The 26,055-nt window shown below is 40.6% G+C and overlaps 1 protein-coding gene across 1 annotated transcript; it reads left to right on the top strand.

Moving 5' to 3' along the window:
• The first annotated feature begins 481 nt into the window (after positions 1–481).
• LOC144699641 (myosin-4) lies at positions 482–24,568 on the top strand. Its single transcript, XM_078570730.1, has 39 exons — positions 482–685; positions 793–936; positions 1,016–1,172; positions 1,311–1,338; positions 1,476–1,593; positions 1,705–1,797; positions 1,957–2,020; positions 2,106–2,204; positions 5,796–5,899; positions 6,268–6,406; positions 10,226–10,344; positions 10,448–10,597; positions 10,706–10,876; positions 10,984–11,284; positions 11,389–11,459; positions 11,647–11,734; positions 11,886–12,003; positions 12,096–12,219; positions 12,542–12,678; positions 12,820–13,075; positions 13,166–13,408; positions 13,527–13,703; positions 13,800–13,945; positions 14,309–14,399; positions 14,505–14,894; positions 14,996–15,122; positions 15,405–15,523; positions 15,838–16,034; positions 16,119–16,302; positions 17,320–17,485; positions 17,719–17,843; positions 20,405–20,713; positions 20,985–21,188; positions 21,851–21,976; positions 22,105–22,275; positions 22,428–22,532; positions 22,633–22,728; positions 24,133–24,267; positions 24,438–24,568. The coding sequence occupies exons 1-39, from the start codon at positions 482–484 to the stop codon at positions 24,453–24,455; spliced, it is 5,814 nt and encodes a 1,937-aa protein (XP_078426856.1). The 3' UTR covers positions 24,456–24,568.
• The last annotated feature ends 1,487 nt before the right edge of the window (positions 24,569–26,055 follow it).

The raw sequence follows: 26,055 nt of genomic DNA, 5'->3' as shown, positions 1-26,055 counted from the left end.
GTCAATGGACTTGAATGGATTGCCGCGTTTTACGCCCCGCCCCCGCCGTAAAATGACAGAAACTGACTGTATTTTGCAATAGGGTGTCAATCAAATCACAAAATCATCAACTATTTTAAGGATTTGAAAAACTTTCCCTAAATAATAAAGCATAAGATATTTAGAGGAGCTCTTCATTATATGCGACAACTGCTAATAACATGTTATAGAAAGAACTCTACGAATTACTGGAATAATGAAGAAAATAAATTTAAGCAAGTTATTATAACAATCCAGAAATAAATGAATAGGAATTAACTGCTTTTCCCCTACAAGGAGAGAGTAATTGGATTAAGTCAAATGTGCGTGATCTTGCTTTCTGATAAATTGAGGAATTATTTACTCGTGTCGAGAAGTAATGCAATATAATATGCTGATTTTATTCAGGATCTTATTATTTATATAAATATACATGTATATATTTTAGCAATAAACCGAAGCCATGGGGGATGCGGAAATGGCAGTGTTTGGAAAGGCTGCGTCCTTTTTGCGTAAAAGTGATAAGGAGAGGCTGGAAGCTCAGAACCGACCATTCGATGCTAAAACTGCCTGCTATGTCCCCGACCCTAAAGAATTGTACGTTAAAGGTACAGTCAAGAGCAGAGAGGGCGGTAAAGCCACTGTGGAGACTCTGGTGGACAAGAAGGTGAGTTGAAAAATTGAAAAGAGGTAAATCATCCTGAAACGCTTTACTGTCATCACAAAACCCCCATTCCTTTAAATAACATGGCAGGTTTGTGGATTATTTTTCAGACAGTAACTGTCAAAGAAGACGATGTCCTTCCAATGAACCCTCCAAAATTCGATAAAATCGAGGACATGGCCATGATGACCCACCTGAATGAGGCATCTGTGTTGTATAACCTCAAAGAGCGTTACGCAGCCTGGATGATCTATGTAAGTACAGCTTTAGGTTGTTAAATGAAAACGATAATAGAAGAAACTAAAGATTTTTAATTCCTTTCTTCGACTTTAGACCTACTCTGGGTTGTTCTGTGTCACTGTGAACCCCTACAAGTGGCTGCCAGTGTACGATCCCGAGGTTGTGTCTGGTTACCGAGGCAAGAAGCGTCAAGAGGCTCCTCCACACATCTTCTCCATCTCTGACAACGCCTATCAGTTCATGCAAACTGGTGTGTATGAGGGTTTTGATTCTTTTTTTGGGTGTTCAGCGCAGAATTGTTTTCATTCTCATTGAGAATAAACTTAGGCAAAAAAAAACTTTGTTTTCTGCACTTTGAGGATTGATCTTGCGTTTGTCTTATTTACAGATCGTGAAAACCAGTCCATTTTGATCACGTAAGTGTTGCTGGTTTAATATATTCCCGGGGAGGTTGGTTGCTAACCAATAGAATTGCAATTGACTCTCGCCTTTTTAATCGCTGTATTAATCCAGTAATTCTTGATTCCTTCATTTCTACCCTCGCCCCGTCCAGCGGAGAATCTGGTGCCGGAAAGACTGTGAACACGAAACGTGTCATCCAGTACTTTGCATCAGTTGGAGCTGCTGGTGACGCGGCCAAAAAGAAAGAGGCTCAATCTGGGAAAATGCAGGTAAAAGAAAATTGATGCAGTAAAATTCGGCAATTTCTGGTTGTTTAGTTGGAATTCATTTCTTGACTTGGTAAATGCTCCAATTTGTACTAATCAAAAGTATTTTTGCAGGGGTCCCTGGAGGATCAAATCATCCAGGCCAACCCTTTGCTGGAAGCCTTTGGTAATGCCAAGACAGTGAGAAATGACAACTCGTCTCGCTTCGTAAGTTTCTTGAACATTTCCTGCTGTTGCATAGATTGTAGCCCCTAGTGTGCACGACACTTATAAGCAATCAAGTGTAACAATCAGAATGGTTCAATAGTACAAATTATATTGTGTACTTGTTGTGAAATCATGCTTTAAATCATCTTTACATTCCAGGGTAAATTCATCAGAATTCACTTCGGCACCACTGGGAAACTGTCTTCTGCTGATATTGAAACCTGTAAGTTCCGTAGAATTTGATTTGCAAATATCAGCCATAATTCAATTTTTGGATATTGATATTTGTATGTGTACATTCTCTCTAGATCTACTGGAAAAATCCAGAGTAACATTCCAGCTAAAAGCAGAAAGGAGTTACCACATTTTCTACCAGATGATGACCAACTACAAACCAGAAATTGTTGGTAAGGATGGAAGTTTTGGCATGTCACTACCTTCATTTTTTTTTTGCTAATGTGGGAAGGATTAATTCTAACACATTGATTGTTGCAATATACCATAGTCTTGTCCTATAAATAGCAGGGACGCAATGGCGTAGCGGTATTGTCGCTGGACTAGTAATCCAGAGACACGGGGTAATGCTCTGGGAACCTGGGTTTGAATCGCTCCATGGCAGATGGTGGAATTTGAATTCAATAAAAAAAACTGGAATTAAAAGTCAAATGATAACCATTGTTGATTGTTGTAAAAATCCATCTGGTTCACTAATACCCTTAGGGAAGGAAATCTGTCATCCTTACCTGGTCTGGCCTACAACTGCATTCACACGGCAATGTGGTTGACTCTTAAACACCCTCTGAAATGGCCTAGCAAGCCACTCAGTTGTATCAAACCACTACAAAGTCACAAAAAAGGAATGAAACCGGACAAACCACCCAGCATCGATCTAGGCACTGGAAATGACAATGGCAATCTCAGCCCTGTCAATCCTGCGAAGCCCTCCTTACTAACATCTGGGGACTAGTGCCAAAATTGGGTGAGCTGTCTCACAGACTAGTCAAGCAACAGCCTGACATAGTCATTCTCACGGAATCACATCTTACAGATAATGTCCCAGCGGCAGGACAGACCCAGCCGAGGTGGCGCACAGTGGTATATAGTCGGGAGGGAGCTGTCCTGAGAGTCCTCAATATTGACTCCAGATCCCATGAAGTCTCACGGCATCAGGTCAAATATGGGCGAGGAAACCTCCTGCTGATTATCATGTACCACCCTCCCGCAGCTGATGAATCAGTGCTCCTCAATGTTGAACATCACTTGGAGGAAGCACTCAGGGTGGTAAGGGCACAGAATGTACTCTGGGTGGGGGACTTCAATGTCCATCACCAAGAGTGGCTCAGTAGCACCACTACTGACTGTGCTGGCCGAGTCCTAAGTGACATAGCTGCTAAACTGGGTCTGTGGCAGATGGAGAGAACCAACAAGAGGAAAAAACATACTTGACCTCATCCTCACCAACCTGCCTGCTGCAGATGCAACTGTCCATGACAGTATCGGTAGGTGTAACCAATGCAGAGTCATTGTGGAGTTGAATTCCTGCCTTCACATTGAGGATACCCTCCATCCTGTTGTGTGGCACTACCACTGTGCTAAATGGGATGGATTTCGAACAGATCTAGCAACTCAAGACTGGGCATCCATGGGGCGCTGTGGGCCATCAGCAGCAGCAGAATTGCACTCGAACACAATCTGTAACCTCATGGCCTGGCATATCCCCCACTTTGCCATCAAGCCAAGGGATCAACCCTGTAGGAGGGCATGCCAGAAGCAGCGCAAGACATACCTAAAAGAGAGGTGTCAACCTGGTGAAGCTATAGCACAGGGACTATTCGCATGCCAAACAGCATAGCAGCAAGTGATAGACAGAGCTAAGCGATTCCGCAACCAACGGATTAGATCTAAGTTCTGCTGTCCTGTCACATTCAGTCGTGAATGGTGGCAAACAATTAAACAACTCACTGCAGGAGGAGGCTCCACAAATATCCCCATCCTCATTGATGGAGGAGCCCAGCACATCAATGCACAAGATAAGGCTGAAGCATTTGCTACAATCTTCAGCCAGAAGTGCCAAGTGGATGACCCATCTCGGCCTGCTCCAAAGAACCCCAGCATCACAGATGCCAGTCTACAGCCCAATTCAATTCACTCCACTCGGTGTTAAGAAACTGAAGGCATTGGATACTGCAAAGGCTATGGGCCCTGACAATATTCCAGCAATAGCAGTGAAGGCTTGTGCTTCAGAATTTGCCGCGCCCCTAGCCAAGCTGTTCCAGCAGAGCTACAACACTGGCATCTACCCGGCTATGTTGAAAATTGACCAGGTATGTCCTGTACACAAAAAGCAGCACAAATCAAACCCGGTTAATTACCACCCCTCTGTCTACTCTCAATTATCAGTAAAGTAATGGAAGGCCTCATCAACAGTGCAATCAAGTGGCACTTGCTTAGCAATAATCTGCTCACTGACGCCCAGTTTGGATACTGCCAGGGCCACTCAGCCCCTGACCTCATTACAGCTTTGGCTCAAAGATCGAAAAAAGAGCTGAACTCCCAAGGTGAGGTGAGAGTGACTGTCCTTGACATCAATGCCGCATTTGACCGAGTGTGACATCAAGGAGCCCTAGCAAAACTGGAGTCAATGGGAATCAGGGGGAAAACTCTCTGCTGGTTGGAGTCACGCCTAGCACAAAGGAAGAGGTTATAGAGGTCAGTCATCTCAGCTCCAGGACATCATTGCAAGAGTTCCTCAGGGTAGTGTCCTTGGCCTTGCCACCTTCAGCCGCTTCATCAATGACCTTCCTTCCATCATAAGGTCAGAAGTAGGGATGTTCGCTGATGAATGCCAATATTCAGCACCATTCGCAACTCCTCAGATACTGAAGCAGTCCATGTCAAATACAGTAAGACCTGGACAATATCCAGGCTTGGGCTGACAAGCGGCAAATAACAGTAACGCCACACAAGTGTCAGGTAATGACCACTTCCAACAAGACAGAATCCAACCATCGCTCCTTGATGTTCAATGGTATTACCATAACTGAATCTCCCACCATAAACATCCTGGGGTTTACCATTGACCAGAAACTGAACTGGACTAGCCATATAAATATTGTGGTTACAAGAGCAGGTCAGAGGCTGGGAATTGTGCAACGAGTAACTCACCTCCTGACTCCCAAGAACCTGTCTACTATCCACAAGACGCAAGTCAGGAATTTGATGGAATACTCCCGACTTGCCTGGATCAGTGCAGCTCCCAAAACACTCAAGAAGCTTAATGCCACCTAGGACAAAGCAGTCCACTTGATTGGCACCATATCCACAAGCATTCACTCCCTCCACCACTGACATACAGTAGCAGCAGTGTATACCATCTACAAGATGTACTGCAGGAATTCACCAAGGCTCCTTCAACAGCACCTTTCAAACCCACGACCACTACCATCTAGAAGGACAAGGGCAGCAGATAGATGGGAACACCACCACCTGGACATTCCCCTCCAAGTCACTCACCAACCCGACTTGGAAATATATTGCTGTTCCTTCACTGTCGCTGGGTCAAAATCCTGGAACTTCCTTCCTAACTGCACTGTGGGTGTACCTATACCACATGGATTGCAGCAGTTCAAGAAGGCAGCTCACCACCACCTTCTCAAGGGAAACTAGGGATGGGCAATAAATGCTGGCCCAGCCAGCGAAGCCCACAACCCATGGATGAATTTTTAAAAAAGATTGATTTAAATAAAATCTGGCATTATCTCATCATATTTAAAGATGCTATTTTCACACTTCACTTTCAGCTTTATCTGATATACATTTTACAAATGCACTCAATAGTGTGTTAGTCTCATAAATACCAGTAAATGTTGAATTAAAACTGAATTTGACACACTAGCTGAATGGAAGAGGGAAAGCCTGACTGTAAAATTGGGTGATACGGAACTTACAGTCTGTTAATCACAATTCTTCTGACAAAACGTTTGTTTTGCTTTCTGCAGAGGCTTGTCTCATTACCACCAACCCCTATGATTTTCATTTCGTCAGCCAGGGTGAGATTAGTGTCAACAGTATTGATGATAATGAAGAGTTGGTGGCAACTGATGTGAGTATCAGCTGTACATCTTTAGTTGTATTTTCTTATCCTGACTCGTGCCTCCAAGAGTACGTAAAAATTCAAGCAGTCAGCGTCAATATTTCATCTTGCTAGAATAAAGCATGGCAAGAATGAAGCTGGTATGGAATATAAGTCAATAAGGACAAAATCAAGTAACGTTTATCCATGCTGTCAGAAAGAAAATTAAAATTTAGAATTTTTTGAGGTATAATGTGCGGCAGAACGATATTTTAAAGTAAATTTCCATTTTTCCATAACTAAGTAGATGAAACTATTTTAAACTGTTTGAAACCGTTTCAGATTACAAAAAGTAACTTATTTTTGTTGGATTCTAACTCTACTCTTTGGGTTTAAAGACTGCTATTGATATCTTGGGCTTCACCAATGAGGAGAAATGGGGCATCTACAAATTCACTGGTGCAGTAATGCACTTTGGGAACATGAAATTCAAGCAAAAACCCCGTGAGGAACAAGCTGAGCCTGATGGCACAGAAGGTAAGTGTTACATACATCTCATTTCGCTGCAGTATTTATGAAAGTTTATACACTTAGAATAATGTTTTAATGAATCAAATGTATATTTTGTTTCGATTTATAATCGAATACAATATTGAAGTTATTTTAACATTTTGGAACTGTGTTGCTTATGGAATTAATAGGCCAAAATTGAGCTGCTGACCTCAAAGAAAACTGCTCTCAAAGATCTTGTGATTTGTCATGAAGAGATATTAATGTCTATAATGTTACTGGAAATCATTTTTTAAAATTGAGTTCTAGTGGGATCTGTGTCTATGTGTGTGTCTGTGTGTGCCTTAATTGGATTAAAGACAGCTAGTCTGGGTGCTTTGATGTTTAGTAGTTTTGAGATGGTATTAGGTAAATGTAAAGAGGGTAGAAGGTAAAGTGTAAATTTGCATTTGTTAAAATAAACCATTCAAGGCTGTGGGTGAAATCTTACACCTAGCTAGAAGATGCCAAGCAATGTGTTTATTTTTTTTCAGCTTACTAATAAAATTGGTGGGATGAAAGGATATTATTGTTAGAAGAGGTACAGTTAAAAGCCTAGTGATACAATGGAAAATTTACATTCAAAGAGAAATATATGTATAAAGGAGAAAGGAGATTGTGTGTAAGGGAGAGGCATTTTAAGATCCAACAAGTGTGAGAAGGCCCCAGCCTGTAAGCCCCAAGTCTGTCTGCAAAGACCCAGAGCTGAAAGAAACTGATTTTGAATGTGACTGTCCAGGGTGTGCTTTGCCAGAGGACTGTTAAATCCATGGGCAGAATTTTGCCCTCAGATGGCGTGCGGGCCCCACCGGCTCGGCGGCAGGCAGTCAGCCAACCCCCGCTACCGAAATGGGGCCCGCTGCCATTTTGAGTGGGCAGGCCAATTAAGGCCCGCCCGGCAGCCTTCCCAACAGGAAGTGCATAGCGCTTCCTGTGCAGGAGGTAGGGGGCGGGGGGGAGGGAATCCCTATCTGTCATAGTGCGCTCTTTTGCACATGCGCACGAAAGAGCAAAGTGCTGGCTCAGGGAGATTCGTGGCAGGTAAGTAAAGTGTAAAAATAGAAAAATATTTAAATTATTAACATGTCCCCCTCATGTGCCAATGTAACATGAGATAGGACATGTTAATAATAAACACTTAAAATTTATAACATTTTTAAAAAACGGACATGAAACTTCAACCTGCCAGTGGATGAAGTTTCACAAATAATCTGGAGCCCGCTGGGGCTCCTGGCCTGCCCGCCAGCCTTAAGGTTGGACGGGCAGATCTTTAATTATCTTAATTAGCCTGTGAACGGCCTCAATTGGCCATTGACAGGTTGGCGGGCGGACTGCTGATTTTGCTGTCCGCCCACCTTCCTAAAAATTTAAAGGGACTGGGATGATGTCAGGGATTCCTCCCGATGTCATTCCGCGTCATTTTCCCCTCGGTGAGCGGGCCCTGCCCCCAAATCGCCGAGGGGAAAATCCTGGCCTATGTGTTTTACAGTTGCCTTAACAGGTGTAACTGAGAGTTAGATTAATTAGGGGATTTTTGTAGTTATTATAGTAGTAATTTTGTAGACATATGTATGTGCTTACAATCTTTCTTGTGTTAATAAATGTTTAATTTAGTTTTATAAAAAACCTCTTGAGACTCAGTGATCTTATTACTACTGAATTCAAAGCCTTATTTCAAGACATACAAATTGCAAAAATGGGTTATTACACTTGTTTCAGGTTTCCCTCTGGGATTTTAACAACTCAGCCTTTGCCATGGGCTGTGTCATAATAGATATGTGCGATGTGGACCTCCCCTTCCCAAAAATCTGCTGCCAAATTAAGCGGATTGCCAGGTGTGCAGTGGCAGTGAGGGCAGCAAGGAGGGTAATTGATGAATTACATTGAAGTGTTCTCCCAGACAGCTAACCAGAAAGTTATAAAAACTTTATCTTTCACTTCTAATTTCAATCTTCAAATAGTGAAATAAATGATTACGGTTGGATTAAGATAGAAGCTAAAATATCAAATAATCAAGCTTTCAAAATTGCTTCTCTGTATTTAAAAAAAGGTGGAGGTCCTTATCCTCCTGGAGCAATCTGACATTCAACTAGTATAAAAATTAATCTTTTGGGGCCACTGAAGCTGTTTAACATTAATTATGGATTTAGTATACAATTAAAAGCCCAGTTTATGTCATGCAACAAGGTATACATTTTCAAGGGATTTACAATGAAACTAACAGCTTAAGAGTGGAAGTTTCCATTAGTTCAGTTCATTTCCCTTGATTGCAGATTGGGGACCTGAACATCACAGACTCAATTTCCACATTATTCTATGCATGCGTAGACTCCCAAAGTTTCTGTCAGCATCAGTGGGGTAATGATGGTGAACACTGACAGTTTTACTGCCATGGCCACCGCAAAATCTGGGCCATTATTAAACCTGGAAGGAATTGTCTGCATTTTCTTTATTAGTCCAGTTTCTGTATGCCTATAGCTAGTATCATGATCCCTTCAGCCAGTTAGATTGCAGAGATAGAAAACACTGCCCCTTTAATCAGTTATTTCATCTAGACATGTTGAGCATTACTGGCTGGCAAATCTGTTCTTTCTGCAAGCTGAAGAATTTGAGATTTCACTTTGGCATTTCTACATTGTTAGTGTGTGTGTGTGTGTGTGTGTGTGAAAACTAATCACTATGGCTTAGGTTTTTTCCTAACACTTTTGGCTTTTGTCCACAGCTAGTGACCTAATTGGCTTTTGCATATATACTTAGGTAACAAGAAAGAAAACCAGTAGGCTCCATTAGAAAATATGGATGAATCAGAACAGCTCATAATTTGGCTGATCCCTGAAAAATGGCAGAGGAATCCTTTTCAGGGTACACCTAACAAACTAAATTTTAAATCACAATTACTCTGCATAACAAGAAACGTAATTGGTTGCAACTGAAAAGTAACCCTTTGGTGTATAGTGTGACATCCTGTGATATAAACATGCACAAGTACTATCCTTAATTTACTCTGTCCATCTAGATTATTTGCCATAGTCCACAAAGGACCGTAGAAATTGCTCTCCATTAGAGAGACAATTGGTTATATATAACTTGAGGGGCACCATTCCATAAGTGTGGGCAAGGCGAGACGGCAGGCCTCCATGAACTATTATAGTTGATATGGGATTGAACCCAAGCCATTGATATCATTCTGGCCACAATCTAGCTACCTAGCCAAATCAACTAAAGTCTAATGAAATAAAGTCATGACTTAACATTCACTATTTGAAGCAGGAGCAAACCTTTGCACTTGTCAACCTGAAAAGCATTATTGTCTTGAATACTGTTTTGAAAATGTGTGGGCGTTGATCTAAAGGTCAGTAGTGGTGTGTTACAGTTCACTCAGAGAGTCTGAGTTGCTGTGGCAACATGCAATTTTACATGAATGGTGTAATGTAGTCTGGAGCGATGAATATTGCTGGTAGATGCTCCAACTTTCTTTCATCATATAGCTGACTAGGAATCTCCCCCACTCTTACCACCTGCCCTTGGCATGTGTTGGAAGGATTCGCAGGTTGATACGCAACCTGTTCGGCTGCATTGTGATTGCACCTTCCTTGGAGATCCTGCGGTGGGGCTTGAATCCAGAGCTTCTGAATCAGAGGCAGGGGTGCTAGCCACTGCGCCACAAGACCTCCCAGCATTGATGTAAGACATCGCAATGAAACAAAATTAAATTTTATTTCTCAGCGTTTATTGCATAACAGCACTCCAAATATAAAATTAGATATTATACACTAATCTATTGGATTCTCCTCTCTGTTTTGTTAGATGCCGACAAAGTTGCTTACCTAACCGGCCTCAACTCTGCAGATTTGCTAAAGGCTTTATGTTATCCAAGGGTGAAAGTTGGCAATGAGTTTGTGACCAAAGGTCAAACTGTTCAGCAGGTACAGTTTCCAAGAATTTTAGTGAAAATAACATGTGTGTACATCTTTAATACATTTAATTTAGGGTGCTGCTTTTGGCTAAAAGGATATTGTATTCTTTCAGGTCTACAATGCGGTTGGTGCCCTCGCCAAATCAATTTTTGAGAAAATGTTCTTGTGGATGGTTGTCCGTATCAATCAGCAATTGGACACAAAGCAGGCCAGACAGTTTTTCATTGGTGTGCTGGATATTGCTGGGTTTGAAATTTTTGATGTAAGAATCAGAAACATAAATATCAACAAAATAAATTATTTAAGATTAACAGCACTGAAAAGGCAATCCAGTGATTAAATAAGACATTAAATTGCTCTAAATATTCAGTTCAACAGCTTGGAACAGTTATGTATCAACTTCACTAATGAGAAACTGCAGCAGTTCTTCAACCATCACATGTTTGTTCTGGAACAAGAAGAGTACAAGAAGGAAGGAATTGAATGGGAATTCATTGACTTTGGTATGGACCTGGCTGCTTGCATTGAACTCATTGAGAAGGTCAGTAACATCACGCAAAACATTAATTAGAATTGAAATACATTTATATAGACATTATTTTATCAGTTCCAATGTCTCAATGGTAATAAACTTTGTCATTACCCCAGCCCATGGGTATCTTCTCAATCCTGGAGGAGGAGTGCATGTTCCCCAAGGCCTCAGACACTTCCTTCAAGAATAAACTGTATGATCAGCATCTTGGTAAGTCAAACAACTTCCAGAAACCCAAGCCTGCCAAAGGAAAGGCTGAAGCTCACTTCTCACTGGTCCATTATGCTGGCACTGTGGATTACAACATTTCTGGCTGGCTGGACAAGAACAAGGACCCCCTGAATGAAACTGTAACTGGACTATTCCAGAAATCATCAGTGAAACTACTGGGTCATCTTTATTCTGTAACCGCTGAAGGTAAATTTCTATTACACTCAAATATGAATATTCCTTTTTGTTAACATTGTATTCTTCTGTTTTCTAATCAGTTTAAAACAAACATATTTGTTGCTTCTTTATAGCAGAAGCTGGTGCCAAGAAAGGTGGCAAAAAGAAGGGCTCTTCCTTCCAGACAGTATCTGCTCTCTTTAGGGTATGATTTTCTCTGACATGTACATTTACAATATGTAGTGAACTAAGTGTTAATAAATTTGAGTGAGTGAGCAAAACATTAATCAAGTGTGTTAAATATAATCATTTAGTTGGTCAGTCTTGTATAACAGTTATTAATAACATGAGATAAAACTGGAGATCAATATTACTTTCTTGTTCACCTACAGGAGAATTTAGGCAAGCTGATGGCTAACCTGAGAACTACACATCCACATTTTGTGCGCTGTATCATCCCCAATGAGACAAAAACACCAGGCAAGTGTGACTTCCATCCTATATTAAACATTTTTGAGGAAATAAGTCACAAATGAAATCAATAATGGTACAGATCTCTGTTTTTAACACTAATAGGTTATAAGAAATTGTTTGGTGTGCTGCATTTTAATCACTATGTTGTATCCAACAGGTGCTATGGAGAACTCCCTTGTCATACACCAGCTGAGGTGTAATGGTGTGCTGGAGGGCATCAGAATCTGCAGAAAGGGATTCCCAAGCAGAATCATCTACGGTGACTTCAAGCAAAGGTAGTGAAACTCAAAAACTCTATCTTATGAAATGATTGAGTATATGCAATCCTAAAGAGAAAAACAATAACATGCGTAAACCTCTAATACAGGTACAGAGTTCTTAATGTAAGTGCCATTCCCGAAGGTCAGTTCATTGATAGCAAGAAGGCTTCTGAGAAGCTACTGGGATCCATTGATGTAGATCATACACAGTACAAATTTGGACACACTAAGGTAATATTGTTTAATATCTTATTTTTTCACTGTGCAATAATAGGCTGATTAACCTATAAATACAGCTTTAAGTTTAAGTTGAGGAGAAATAAATTTTCTTTATTGCTCCTACATTATTTTGGAACTAGATATATGGAGCTATTCCAGACCCACTACAAACTGCTCTATTAGGATGAGAACAAAGCAATTGCACACATTGCAAATGGAACACAAACTTTCTGGCATCCATTCAATAATGCAAAACCAAATTGAATCTGTTTTTTAATTCATTGCATTTTGAAAATTGAACTGAAAGGTGAACACTCACTTTAATGTATTTAAGGTGTTCTTCAAGGCTGGTCTCTTGGGTACACTTGAAGAGATGAGAGATGATAAGTTGGCACAACTCGTTACCTGTACCCAGGCTATTTGCCGTGGATACCTAATGAGGGTTGAATTTAAGAAAATGATGGAAAGGAGGTAGGTATCATCACTTATTAACAAACAAAAATGTAATTACCAGCAAAAACATTTTCTAAATGCAGTACCATTTCACTATTGCACAAAAGATATTGAAGGATTGATATGAGCTCTGTTTCCCTGTCTAATTACATCCTTCAGGGAAGCACTGTACACTCTACAGTACAACATCCGTGCATTCACGAATGTCAAACACTGGCCATGGATGCAATTGTATTTTAAGATCAAACCTCTTCTGAAGAGTGCTGAAACTGAGAAGGAAATGGCGAATATGAAAGATGAGTTTGAGAAAACTAAGGAGGCACTTGCTAAATCTGAAGCACGGAGGAAGGAATTAGAAGAGAAAATGGTGGCTATTGTACAGGAAAAGAATGATCTGCAACTCCAAGTCCAATCGGTACCAACGTTTATCATTTTAATATAGTAAATTTGTATACAACATATAAAAACATTGACTGATATAATTAACTGTATCACTTTTGTGCAGGAAAGTGAAACTCTGGCAGATGCAGAAGAAAGGTGCGAAGGATTGATTAAGAATAAAATTCAACTGGAAGCTAAATTGAAGGAAGCTAAAGAAAGATTGGAAGATGAAGAAGAAATAAATGCTGAACTTACAGCCAAGAAGAGAAAACTGGAGGACGAGTGTTCAGAACTGAAGAAAGATATTGATGACTTGGAGCTCATTTTAGCCAAAGTTGAAAAAGAAAAACATGCCACTGAAAACAAGGTATGAATAGACGATTTTTAAAAATGTATAACTGATATATAGCTCACTGCAGAATATTCATACATGTTGGTTACAGTGCATGAAATTCTTCTGTATATTTTATTTTTGATGAATGAAGGTTAAAAACCTCACGGAAGAGATGGCTACTCTTGATGAAAATGTCGCTAAAGTAACTAAGGAAAAGAAAGCCCTCCAAGAGGCCCATCAACAGACTTTGGATGACCTTCAGGCAGAGGAGGACAAAGTCAACACTCTGACCAAAGCAAAAACTAAGCTGGAGCAACAAGTTGATGATGTAAGTGTTTTTCAACACAATTGGGTCAAATGGATTTGAGGATATCGTCAGTCTGTGAGCCAAATTCCGATCAAATATTTTTCTTTTGCTATAAAGCTCGAAGGTTCTCTAGAGCAGGAGAAGAAACTTCGCATGGATCTTGAACGCGCTAAGAGAAAGCTTGAAGGTGACTTGAAGTTGTCACAAGAAACCATAATGGATTTGGAGAATGATAAACAGCAACTGGATGAGAAGCTAAAAAAGTCAGTATTTATATTGTTTTTTGCTCGCATTGCTTTCAATTCTTTTTATTACTTGTCCTGTTGATAAGATCATGGAACTCATTTTGGAGATATTGGATCTTCAGTCAGAAGATTTTTATTAACTCAACCATTTGATATTGTGATATTTTTCTGATTGACTCATGTACCTTTCCTAATGTAATTGCTGAAACCAGAGTACTCTTCATAGAAACTATTATGGTAATAACTAAGGAATTAAGATTGCATTTTATATATCCCCTAGTATCAGCATGTCAGTGAAGACAGGTTCTTGTGTGGGTTTATTAAGAATACAGAAATACGCCAATTGAGTGATCTAGTTTAATTTTTCACTCATTATTAAAGGAAGGAATTTGAAATCAGCCAACTTCAAAGCAAAGTTGAAGATGAGCAGGCTTTGGCTTCCCAACTGCAGAAAAAGATCAAAGAATTACAGGTGATTTATGTGTCCAGTAAAATTATCGATGCTTCCTTTGTAAAGGTTATGTTCATGAACTGTATTACTTTTTCTAAGATTATAGTCAATGAATATTTATTTTAGGCCCGTATTGAAGAGCTTGAAGAAGAAATTGAAGCTGAACGTGCCTCTCGTGCCAAGGCTGAGAAACAGAGAGCTGATCTTTCCCGGGAACTTGAGGAGATCAGTGAACGACTAGAAGAAGCTGGCGGTGCAACTGCAGCACAGATTGAAATGAATAAGAAACGGGAAGCAGAATTTCAGAAGATGCGTCGCGATCTGGAAGAATCCACCCTACAGCATGAAGCCACAGCTGCTGCTCTTCGTAAGAAACAGGCTGATAGTGTCGCAGAACTTGGGGAGCAAATTGACAACCTTCAACGTGTGAAACAGAAGCTTGAGAAGGAAAAGAGTGAGCTGAAGATGGAAATTGATGACCTTGCTAGCAATATGGAATCAGTGTCTAAAAACAAGGTTCTGAATGTTGCTAAACCCGAGTCCTTCATATAATGATGTTTAATAGCTGTTGCTTGTTTGCTTTCACATCCTTTGAGAATTCTGTATATTGCTTTCAGGCAAACCTTGAGAAAGTGGCCCGGACTCTTGAAGACCAGGTCAGCGAACTGAAGACCAAACATGATGAGCATCAGCGTTTGATCAATGATTTAGCAACTCAAAGAGCACGTCTCGCAACAGAAAACGGTGTTTATTAGTTATTGTCCAAATTCCACAAAATGCTACATTTTTATTCTATTCCAGAAAGTTAGTTAGTGAACTGAAGCCAAACATTACACACTTCTATATTTATTTACAGAGTTAAACAGTACAAGCATACACCTCTTAACACAACAATCACAGTGTTGTCCTGTGTCTGTGCTAAGTGAATTTCCAATTAATTCCCATCACCTGCATAGAATTGAACACAATTAATATAGACTTTACAATTTTGTAATGTTTTTGCCTGGAATCTCTCCTGATTTGCAGGTGAATTGAATCGCCAAGTAGAGGAGAAAGAAGCCCAAGTATCTCAGCTGACAAGAGGTAAACAAGGATATACTCAACAGATTGAGGAGCTCAAGAGACTGCTGGAGGAAGAAACAAAGGTACCAGAATAATTTAAGTAAAGTTCCCATTTTAGTTTTGGAACAGTTTCTTTGTAATATGGTAAATTAATTTCCATTTTTTAAATTAATTTTTGTAACAATTTAAATTCTCCAAGTAGCAACAACATAAAATTCTTACATTTTGTGATGTGATTGTCTAGTAATTGACCTAAAATGCTACCATTATAAGTGATGATATTCCTAATTATTGTGTCCATAAGCAATGTAACAAGGATTCTTCATGTGGCACCTGTATATTACCTGTGCAGGTATATCACAGCATTATTTCATCACCAACTTGGTAATTATTTCAGGCTAAGAGCGCCTTGGCACATGCTCTCCAATCCGCCCGCCATGACTGTGATTTGCTCCGTGAGCAATATGAAGAAGAACAGGAGGCAAAGGCTGAGCTCCAACGTGGCATGTCCAAGGCCAACAGCGAAGTCGCTCAGTGGAGAACAAAATACGAAACGGATGCGATCCAGCGCACGGAGGAACTGGAGGAGGCCAAGTATGTTTTAATAAAATGAGAATTTGGCTACGTACATTATTAGAGATGATGTTATTACAACATCTTTGGTTTTGTACATTTCAGGAAAAAGCTTGCTCAGCGTCTGCAGGATGCAGAGGAACACATTGAGGCTGTGAACTCCAAATGTGCTTCCTTGGAAAAGACAAAACAGAGATTGCAAAATGAAGTGGAGGATCTTATGATAGATGTGGAGAGGGCAAATTCAGCAGCAGCAGCTCTTGACAAGAAGCAGAAGAACTTTGACAAGGTATGAGCATGTTGTGGCCTTGTTCCATAAAATGGCAGAACAAGCTCAAACGGCTGAAAAGACCACTCCTCCTCCACTGTTTGAAAACAAGTTTAAAATGTACTCAGACTGAATTCTATCTCCTCAGCACTTTCAAAATTATTACTCAACGTTTCTGATATCATTAGATGCTGTCCATTAACCTTGATCTAGCAAAACATCGCTTTTCGGAAGCAGACCTTTATGCTTCGACTTAAACATACTTGCATATAGTTTCTTGCAACAGGCAGAATAGAGTCATAGAGTCATGGGGCAAAATTTTACGTTACCCTACCGGTGGGTTTGTAGGCAGGGGTTTCCTGCCCGCCCCTACCTCTCTGCAGTTTTATACTTGGATGTGCAAGGCCCAGGCCGGTCTGCCTGCCCTTGCCATTGAGGCTCTTAAGTGGCCAGTTATTAGCCACTTAAGGGCCATTTCCCGCCTCCATCAGCAGCCTCTTTTTAACTTTTGCTCCGCCCCCTCCACCCCTCCCAAAATGACTGGCCTCTGCAGGTCCTTCCTCCCCCACCACTGATCTCTCCACGAACACCCATACTCCCCTCTGCCCACCCTCTGGGCCTCCCCTTCCCATTCTGTACTGAAACTTCTAAACTTATCTGGTCCCAGAGTCCCAGGACATAGACTTTGGGGGCTGCAGCTTCTGGCACTACAGGGACTAGAGAGCTGCTTACCAATCAATTTGGCCAGCAGCTTTCTGAGGCAGGACTTCCTCCAAGTAAGGAGCTGAAGTGCCCCTCCAGCTGTGTTAAATGGCTGTGGGGCAGGCAGTGTTGGGAAGGCAAATCCCACCATCCTAAAAATCCTGGCTGTAGAGCCATTTACAACAGAGAAGAGTCATTAATATGAATTTCAGCCCAAAGTTTAGTTCCAGCCTTGCAGTCGGCATGCCATACTCCACAACTATCATGTCACATTGGTATTGATATAGAATTGCAGCTTTATATTTCATTTGCCACTTTTGCAACTGTCCACTACAGGTCCTGGCAGACTGGAAACAGAAATTTGAGGAAAGCCAGGCTGAACTGGAAGCAGCTCAGAAGGAGTCGCGCAGCCTGAGTACCGAGGTCTTCAAGATGAAGAATGCATATGAGGAGTCCCTGGAACAACTTGAAACTCTTAAACGAGAAAACAAGAATCTGCAGCGTAAATCTTTCTTATCATTTAAACATTTAAGAATGTTAACATTATTGAATTGATATGTGTTTTCCTTGGTTTTAAAACCTATAGTAAGATTTTATTCTTGCCTACTGTACTTTGTACCTTCCAGGAATCAGTCTCACATCAGTTGTATCATTCCACTGCTATTTTTCTTTTGTAATCTTAATTTCATCCCCATAAAATATGGATAACCTTCATTTTTTTTTTCCATAAACCAGAGGAGATCTCTGATCTGACTGAGCACCTGGCTGAAAGCGGCAAAGCCCTTCACGAGCTAGAAAAGGCAAAGAAGACAGCTGAGCAGGAGAAGAGTGAGATTCAGACAGCTCTGGAGGAAGCAGAGGTAAAACTAATGATTTTTTTTAGCTGTACACAGTAGAAGTTCCAAATTTGAATAATAGTATTTGCCAAATGGAAAAACAGGGTTGCAACAATTGTTTAATGCATTGAACAGCATTAAAATTGATTGAAAGACCTAAACGTAATCAGTTCAAAAGAAACACACTAAATGGTCTAAATGTCAACTATTGAAAGTGATTATCAGATGGTTTTCTTTACCTTGGAAGAACAGAAAAATCACTAGATTTGCATATGGTTGTTTATAACTGGCCAGTATAGCTTTGAGCCGTGTCAATGGATTACTATTTTTGCAAGACAGAATGATAAGCTTTTACAACTCAGAAGTTCGTCTTTTTTTGCTTACTGCAATAAGGAGGCTAACATTTGATTCGTAAACTCTGAAGTGAAAGAAGGAGGGGGTTATGAAGCTTCAAATGCTTTCTGGCTACTTACACCAAATATATGTTCACATGCACAACTGCTTATTACATTCCGGGCAGGACTTTCCCCTCGTCGGGCGGGCGCGTCAGATGGGCCCGGGAACGGCCGCGAGACCAACCGCCACTCGCGCGCGACTGGTCTCCAACCGCGCGTGAAACACACGCTAAGAGCCTCAGCGGGGCCAGGGTGGGGGCGGGAGGAGCGCGAGCGCGGAGCGTGCGCAGAAAGCTCCCTGAAGGCCCAGAGCTTTCTCAGAAGCTGAAGAATTATAAATACAAAAATACACTTTTTACAAATGATATAAACAAGTCCCCACATGTGACTCAGTCACATGAAGAGGGACATGTAAAAAAGGATGTTAAAAATTTTTAATTGTTTTTTTAGTAGCCATTGGAAACCTCATCCTGCCCATGGATGAGGTTCCGTGAAAAATGCAAAAGCCGCCTGGCCTGTTTGCCTGCCCGCCAATGGAACAGTTGAGACTCTTTCGAGTTATCAACAGTCACAGATTGCAACTCTTTCGAGTACAATCACAGTTCTTGGTTTTCGGGAGTGGGACATGAACCCACAACCCTCTGATTCAAAGGCGAGGGTGCTATGAACTGAGCGACAGCTGACACCTCCAACATAACAGTTGAGCAGGCAGCAAAAAATGCAACTTAGTTCATTGCTTAAGGGCCTTAATAGGCCTCTTAATTGTTTGCAGGTGTGCTGCCGCCTCTTGTGCACGCGCGCCCGCCAACCGAATGATTGCGACAGTGCGTGATGACATTGGGACGCTTGGCCGACATCATCGCGCACTATTTCACTCCTGTTCAGGTCGGGCACGTGCCCACCTGCAGGATGAAAAATGCTATCCTCTGAAAATATCTCAGTGATTAACACAATGGCCGGGATATTTGGATCCTGCCGAAAGTCAATGGACATTTGTCTGGCCCGCCACGTCCCCCACGGCGAATCCTGCGATTTTGGGGCTGGAAAATCCAAGCCAATGAATTATATTTTCGAGTGCAGCAACTCACTTTGTAAGTAAATGTAGCAGCTGTTCTGAACCAACAACATTGTGAAAACAATAATGGGACAAATAACCAGGTATTGATTAGATAATGGCATTTTTTTTACACAAATACTGACCTTATAAAAGGATCTCAAAAGAAAATTAACTGCCTGGCCTCATCCCTAACATCATATTTCTGTACATGGCTTAGAATGTCTTTATCATCTGGATTCCCACTGGAATTTGGGTGATGTGTAGTTTCTTTTTCCTGGTCTAACGCTACCATGAATCTGTTCCATCTTCCTGGGATTAATTCAATATTCAAGGATACCTCCCAACAGTAAAAGGGAAGTCAACTGCTGCAGCACTTTATTCATCACAGTTGCTTAAAGGTGTTGGTCAATAATTTGGGAAAAATCTGGAGCCTTCCAAAAGTGTGAAGCTATTGCTTCAAAAATTGTAAAGAACCATTGGGAAATGCAATGAGACCACATCTCGAATACTGTGTGCCGTTTTGGTCTCCTTATTTAGGAAGGATGTAAATATGTTGGAGACTGTTCAGAAGAGGTTTACTAGGTTGATACCTGGAATGGGCGAATTGTCTTATGAGGATAGGTTGGACAGGCTGGGCTTGTTTCCACTGGAGTTTAGAAGAGTGAGGGGTGACTTGATTGAAGTATATAAGATCCTGAATAGTCTTGACAAGGTGGATGTGAAGAGGATGTTTCTTCTTGTGAGAGAGTCCAGAACTAGGGGTCACTGTTTTAAAATTAGGGGTCGCCAGTATAGGACAGACACGAGGAGAATTTTTTTTCTCTCAAAGAGTTGTGTGACTTTGGAATGCTCTGCATTAGAAGGCAGTGGGAGCAGTGTCACTGAATATTTTCAAGGCAGAGGTAAGTAGATTCTTGTTAGGCAAGGGAATCAAAGGTATCAGGGGTAGATAAGAATGTAGAACTCGAAACAGAAACTAATTAGCCATGATCTTATTGAATAGCAGAACAGGCTCCAAGGGCTGGATGGCCTACTTCTGCTCCTATTTCGTATGTTTGCATGTTCAAAGGCTGGAAGTAAAAGAAGAGCACAGAAAAAAACAAAATATTTTCTTGTTTGATTCCCTTATGCAGGCTTCTCTGGAATATGAAGAGGGCAAGATCCTCCGTATTCAGCTGGAAATGAACCAAATCAAATCTGAAGTTGACAGGAAGGTTGCAGAGAAAGATGAGGAGATCGATCAGTTGAAGAGGAACCACCAGAGAGTTGTAGAAACAATGCAAACTTCCTTGGAGGCTGAAATCAGGAGCAGGAATGATGCTTTAAGAATCAAAAAGAAAATGGAAGGCGATCTGAATGAAATGGAGATTCAGTTGGGACATGCGAACCGTCAAGCTTCAGAAGCTCAGAAACATCTCAGAAACATTCAGGGTCATTTAAAGGTCTGTTCAAATGAGCATTTGTCTTTGATTTATAATTATTTGAAAAGTATTTTTAAATATTGTATCATCTGTCAATTTTGTAAATATAATGGCATTTTTTCATGACCCGACTTGTTGGAAAAGTGTAGGAATTATAATTTGTTACCAGTTTTAGGTTATTAAAACTCTTAAAATTTCATTCAAAAAGCTAATTCAAATTTATGTTAATTTTGTAGGTATATTATAGTTTATTATGACATCTCCTGACAAAATATTTCTGTCATTTAAACAGGATACCCAGTTACACCTGGATGATGCTCTCAGAAGCCAGGAAGACTTGAAGGAGCAATTGGCCATGGTTGAGCACAGGAGTGGCTTGCAGCAGGCTGAGATTGAAGAAATGAGAGCAGCACTGGAACAGACAGATAGATCTCGCAAAATTGCTGAACAAGAGCTTGTTGATGTCACTGAGAGAGTACAGCTGCTGCACTCTCAGGTTTGTCTACACACTAATGTCAATTTGGATGACACAGACAACATTCAGGCTATATTTCCAAAGAGGCTAAGAGGGTGTGGGTGAGGACAAAAATAGCCAAAGGACTCCCCAAAGTTTGGTAGGTAGAAATCCTTGCTGAACTGAATGGCAGAATTTCATGAACATTTTTAAACTCTGTTTCATGGACAGCAGCGAAAGCCAAAGGAAGGTTTTGGCTGCTGCCAGGAGGATTGACCAACAGTCAGTGCTTTGGAGAAAGCTCCAACAATGATGGGGAGAGGCCCGTGTTTGGGAAGGCGTAGAGGCCTGTGATCTGGAAGGAAAAGACTGCGGTCTGGAAGATGCATAGGCTGGCAAGCTGGGCTAGCGTTATGTTGGCAATCAGGCCTGCAGATCATGAGGGCTTGGGAGTGGCCGGTAAATGTCCTGGGGGAGGCTGAAGACTTCCTTGGAAAGAGGGGGTACACTCTTGCTCCTTCTGGTCCAAAAAGGAATGCCAAAGTTGACACATATGAAGCCAGCAGCTCCGGCCACCTACTCACTGCTGAGGTTCTTGCTTCTGAGAAAGCCAAGCAGCTACATTAAATTTTAAATCAGCCTTTTTATTTTTGCAGTTTACACATCCTACAAAACAAGTTCTTACAAACTGATTTTTCCTGCAGAACACAAGTCTCATCAGCACCAAGAAGAAGCTGGATGCTGACCTGAATCATCTCCAAACTGAAATGGAAGATACAATTCAGGAATCAAGGAATGCTGAAGATAAAGCAAAGAAGGCTATCACAGATGTAAGCCAGAAGTTAACTATTTATTCCTATTTGTACAAATGCGGATTGAAATAAGGGAATTACTTTGTCGGTGCTATTTCAAGTTTAAGCGTAAATAATGATTTGCCCCATTACCTCACGGTTACAAGGCTGCCATGATGGCTGAAGAGCTGAAGAAGGAACAGGATACCAGTGCCCACCTTGAACGAATGAAGAAGAATCTTGAGCAGACAGTGAAGGACCTGCAGCACCGCCTGGATGAGGCTGAGCAGCTGGCAATGAAAGGAGGAAAGAAACAGCTCCAGAAACTGGAGGCTAGGGTAAGCGACAAGATTGTACTATTATATGCTGCTTGCTGAAGTTTGTGAAGAAGTTGAGGTTTTAGCAACAAAACAAGAATCATAATAATTTAGCGGGAGTATGAATCTTGCATGGATGTAAAATAATTAATGCCATTTGGTGACTGGTTTAGGTGCGTGAGCTGGAAAATGAACTGGAAGCTGAGCAGAAACGAAGCACTGATGCTGTCAAAGGTGTCCGCAAATATGAAAGGAGAGTCAAGGAACTGTCTTACGAGGTATTTAGAAATTCATTATTTGGAGCAGGAATGTCACTGTGGGAATTAGTAGTAATCATTACTTTTACAATATACTTGTTCCCTCTTTTGCATTATTTAGTCAGAAGAAGACAAGAAAAATGTTCTGAGACTACAGGATTTAGTTGACAAGCTGCAGCTGAAAGTTAAGGCCTACAAGCGGCAATGCGAGGAGACTGTAAGTAACTAGCACTGTAGTTGAATTTACCCTTCAAAATGTTTTTTTTTAAATTATTTTATAAAGCTAAAATTTAAGACAGAATTTTACGGCCCCATCTCTGTGGGGGCGGTGTCGTAAAATGTGGTGAGCCATTCAACAGTCCATTGACCACGATGGGATCGTAAAATCCAGCCGGTGTAAAATTCTGCCCACAGACTTCAAATATTCGAGATTTTTTTCTGTAGTGTAAAGAACTCATGCAATCCAAACTAAAGGAAAGTCAGGAATATCAAAAATTTGTTTATGCAGAAAACATAGGTCATTTAGTTTATCAGGCCATCTCGTTTCACTGATTTACATATCCTATCTTTATTCTATCTTGGCCTGGATGTGATTGCATTTAATCTCCTTTTATATTTGTCATCTGACTACAACACCATTGTGACCAGAAGAAACCTTGAACATGGCATTCAGATCAGAAATCACATGTGACAGTGCTCTTCAATTTATTTTCATCTTCAACTCTCTACTGTCAAGGAAATTTTCAGTTTACCTGGCAAACTTGTTGTTTTCCCTTGGACTTGGGGTTTTAAAGATTTACACATGGTTCCTGAAATCCAATGGGTAACCTTCATCCACCATATTTTCAAAGAATTCTAGAAATGAGTGGGGTTTGACCTATTGTTCTTTGGGACAGCACTGTGCAATGCCCTCGAGCATTTTTCCCAGCAGAGTCAGATTATAATTTCCTGATTCATGTTTCACTTTTTTGAATATCAGGATTGCATTTTCTATAATCCAGACTCCAAATGCATTTCTTATGGAACTTGTAAAAATATTTATGAAGTTTCACCTACTTCATTACCTACTTCATATGTTGTTTTGCATCCATATGGGAATATTTTGGTGCAGAAATTAGACTGCATTGTGCTTGTTTTTGAGATGTAAGCCAAGCATTGAATATACTAATAAAGGGCTGCAAAAAGTCATAAGGCAGCTCAGAAAGTGAAAATGTTCTCCTTTGTCAACATGTAGACTGAAGTCCCAGATATAAAGAAAATATTGAAACACACTGCACAAAGCAATGCCCTATCAGTGCACAGAGACTTTCATCCAATCTAGGCTGGATTCAAATTCAGGTCCCAGATATAAAAGAACAATGTGATAAACTAATTCATGATTCAGTCTTACCTCACAAAGAATAAAAAGGTGGTGTAGCTTGTGAATAGTTGGACGACAGATATCAAAATGTGTGGATCACAGAATTGGAACTGATGGTCACCACTCCAAACACACAATATCTTTTGTCAAAACATTTGTGAATGATTCACACTTCTATTATCCTAGTGAACAGTTACATTTCTCCTGTGGTCAACATTCTAACCTGTAATCTGATTATTTCTTCTACTGTTTCCCCTTTAGGAGGAACAGGCCAATATTCACCTGTCCAAGTTCAGGAAGGTGCAGCATGAACTGGAGGAAGCCGAGGAACGTGCTGACATTGCAGAGTCTCAAGTCAACAAACTTCAAAGTAAAAGCCGTGACATAAGTGTGAAGGTACATTAGATGCAACTGATTTTAAAATTGCATAAATAATGGAGCTTAAGAAACATTAACTAAAAATATTGGTAATGATTTCCATTGTTCATCAGAATATAAATAATATTTTAAAAACAATCTTTTCATTGTATTGGCTTAACCATTTGCATTTTCTTTTTATTCATTAGTCCACCGCTGAAGAGTAGATGATAATTTGAAATGGTCCAAAGAAGAAACCCACAAAATGTGTATTTCTTTGTAACATAATTTTACAAAGGTAGCTCTACCTGTAGAAATAAAAATGCAACTCTGAAAAATCTTTCTTTGTCATCTTTGTCTGTTTGTTAGGTGGCTTAATAATCAATCATTCTAGTAACAAAAGCGCTGCACAGAAAAACTCCAGTGAAATTATATTGTGAACAGAAGCTTGGTGTGACAATAGGAAGGAGAATCTATTAGAATGGTGCACGTGCAATTGTTGCCAATCAAGAATCTGCCATTTCTTTATGGTAGTATTGAAATTATGGGGTGGAAATTCTTCTGAACCCACAGGCAGCATCCATCAAAACTGGAATGCCCAGGCTCGGCATTAAAGTCAGCGTCATGCCTTAGTAACTTTTTTGCATGAGCTGCTAACACTTGTGTTGCTTCTGCAGGCAACTTGCTCATTTGATGATGCTGATTGCTGGGTCGCCGACTTCACCATCAGCGGACCTGAAATTCTTTCTCAGCAGCGGTGTTAGAAAGGGCAATGGTGGAATGGTCAGGACAACCATGGAGTCAGAAGGACACTTCTGCTCCTCCTGGCTCTCCGGGAAAGCTTTTAAACAGATTTGAATAAAAATGCCTTACCTTTCATTCTCGGCTGCTGCTACTGAAGAATCCTGACCAGGACAGGCTTATTGATTACCCTACTTAGCTCTGCTTGAAATTATGGGGAAAGACTAGGAAAATTCTAATGTAAAGTTACTGAACTGGAAAGAGGTCAAATTCTGTGCATCTGAGTGGAAACTGGCTCAAGTGCAGTGGAAACAAAGATTGAGAGGTAAAATATTATATAAAACAACGGAAGGCTGCCAACCAAAGAGATGGATCAATTACACACTAGGCACATTATTGCTAGGAGTGGGGAAAGGAGTGGCATGTAAAGGTTGAGTTCCCTGGATGATTAAAGAAATTGAAATTAAAGTGAAACAGAAAAACATGATACATATCTGGTTCATCATACAGTTGAGATGCAAGTGATTACAGAAAGTGCAGATGAAAACTGAGAAAGCAAATGAGTAGGGCAAAGAGATTGCATGAGGAAAGAGTAGTTGGTAACATAAAAGGGAATCCTAAAGTCTTCTGATAACATATAAAGCATAAAAGGATAATCAAAGGAAAGTTGGGGCCAATAACGGACTTAAAAGGAAACCTTGTGGAGGCAGTGGGCATGGCTGACGTACTTAATGAATACGTAGCATTTGTTTTCATTAGAGAATGCTCAGTAAAGCAGGAGATAATAGAGAAATTGGATGGGATAAAATGGTTAAATAATGGCTAAATACAAAGCTCAAAGCAAAAAAAAAAATTACTCAGTCCAGACGGGATACATCTCAGGCTGCTGAGAGAACTAAGGATAGAAATAGTAGAAGTTTTGATCACAATTTTTCAATTGTCCTTTGGCATCGAAGTGGTGCCAGAGGACTAGAGGGTTGAAAACATTACAGCCCTGTTTAAAAATGGGGAGAGAGAGAAATTGGGTAACTGCAGGCCAGTTAGCCAAATTTCAGATGTGGGTGCCAAAATCAGCAACAGGCCCAC

Source organism: Cetorhinus maximus, chromosome 24, assembly GCF_964194155.1.
Source record: "Cetorhinus maximus chromosome 24, sCetMax3.hap1.1, whole genome shotgun sequence".
Lineage (NCBI taxonomy): Eukaryota > Metazoa > Chordata > Chondrichthyes > Lamniformes > Cetorhinidae > Cetorhinus > Cetorhinus maximus.
This window is presented reverse-complemented; position numbering and strand designations above follow the sequence as displayed.

Coding starts and splice junctions, on each gene's coding strand:
- LOC144699641 (XM_078570730.1), top strand. CDS start 482: ATGGGGGATGCGGAAATGGCAGTGTTTGGAAAGGCTGCGTCCTTTTTG. Junction 1,173..1,310: donor CTATCAGTTCATGCAAACTG/GTGTGTATGAGG, acceptor TCTTATTTACAG/ATCGTGAAAACCAGTCCATT. Junction 22,276..22,427: donor TCCAGAAACTGGAGGCTAGG/GTAAGCGACAAG, acceptor TGACTGGTTTAG/GTGCGTGAGCTGGAAAATGA.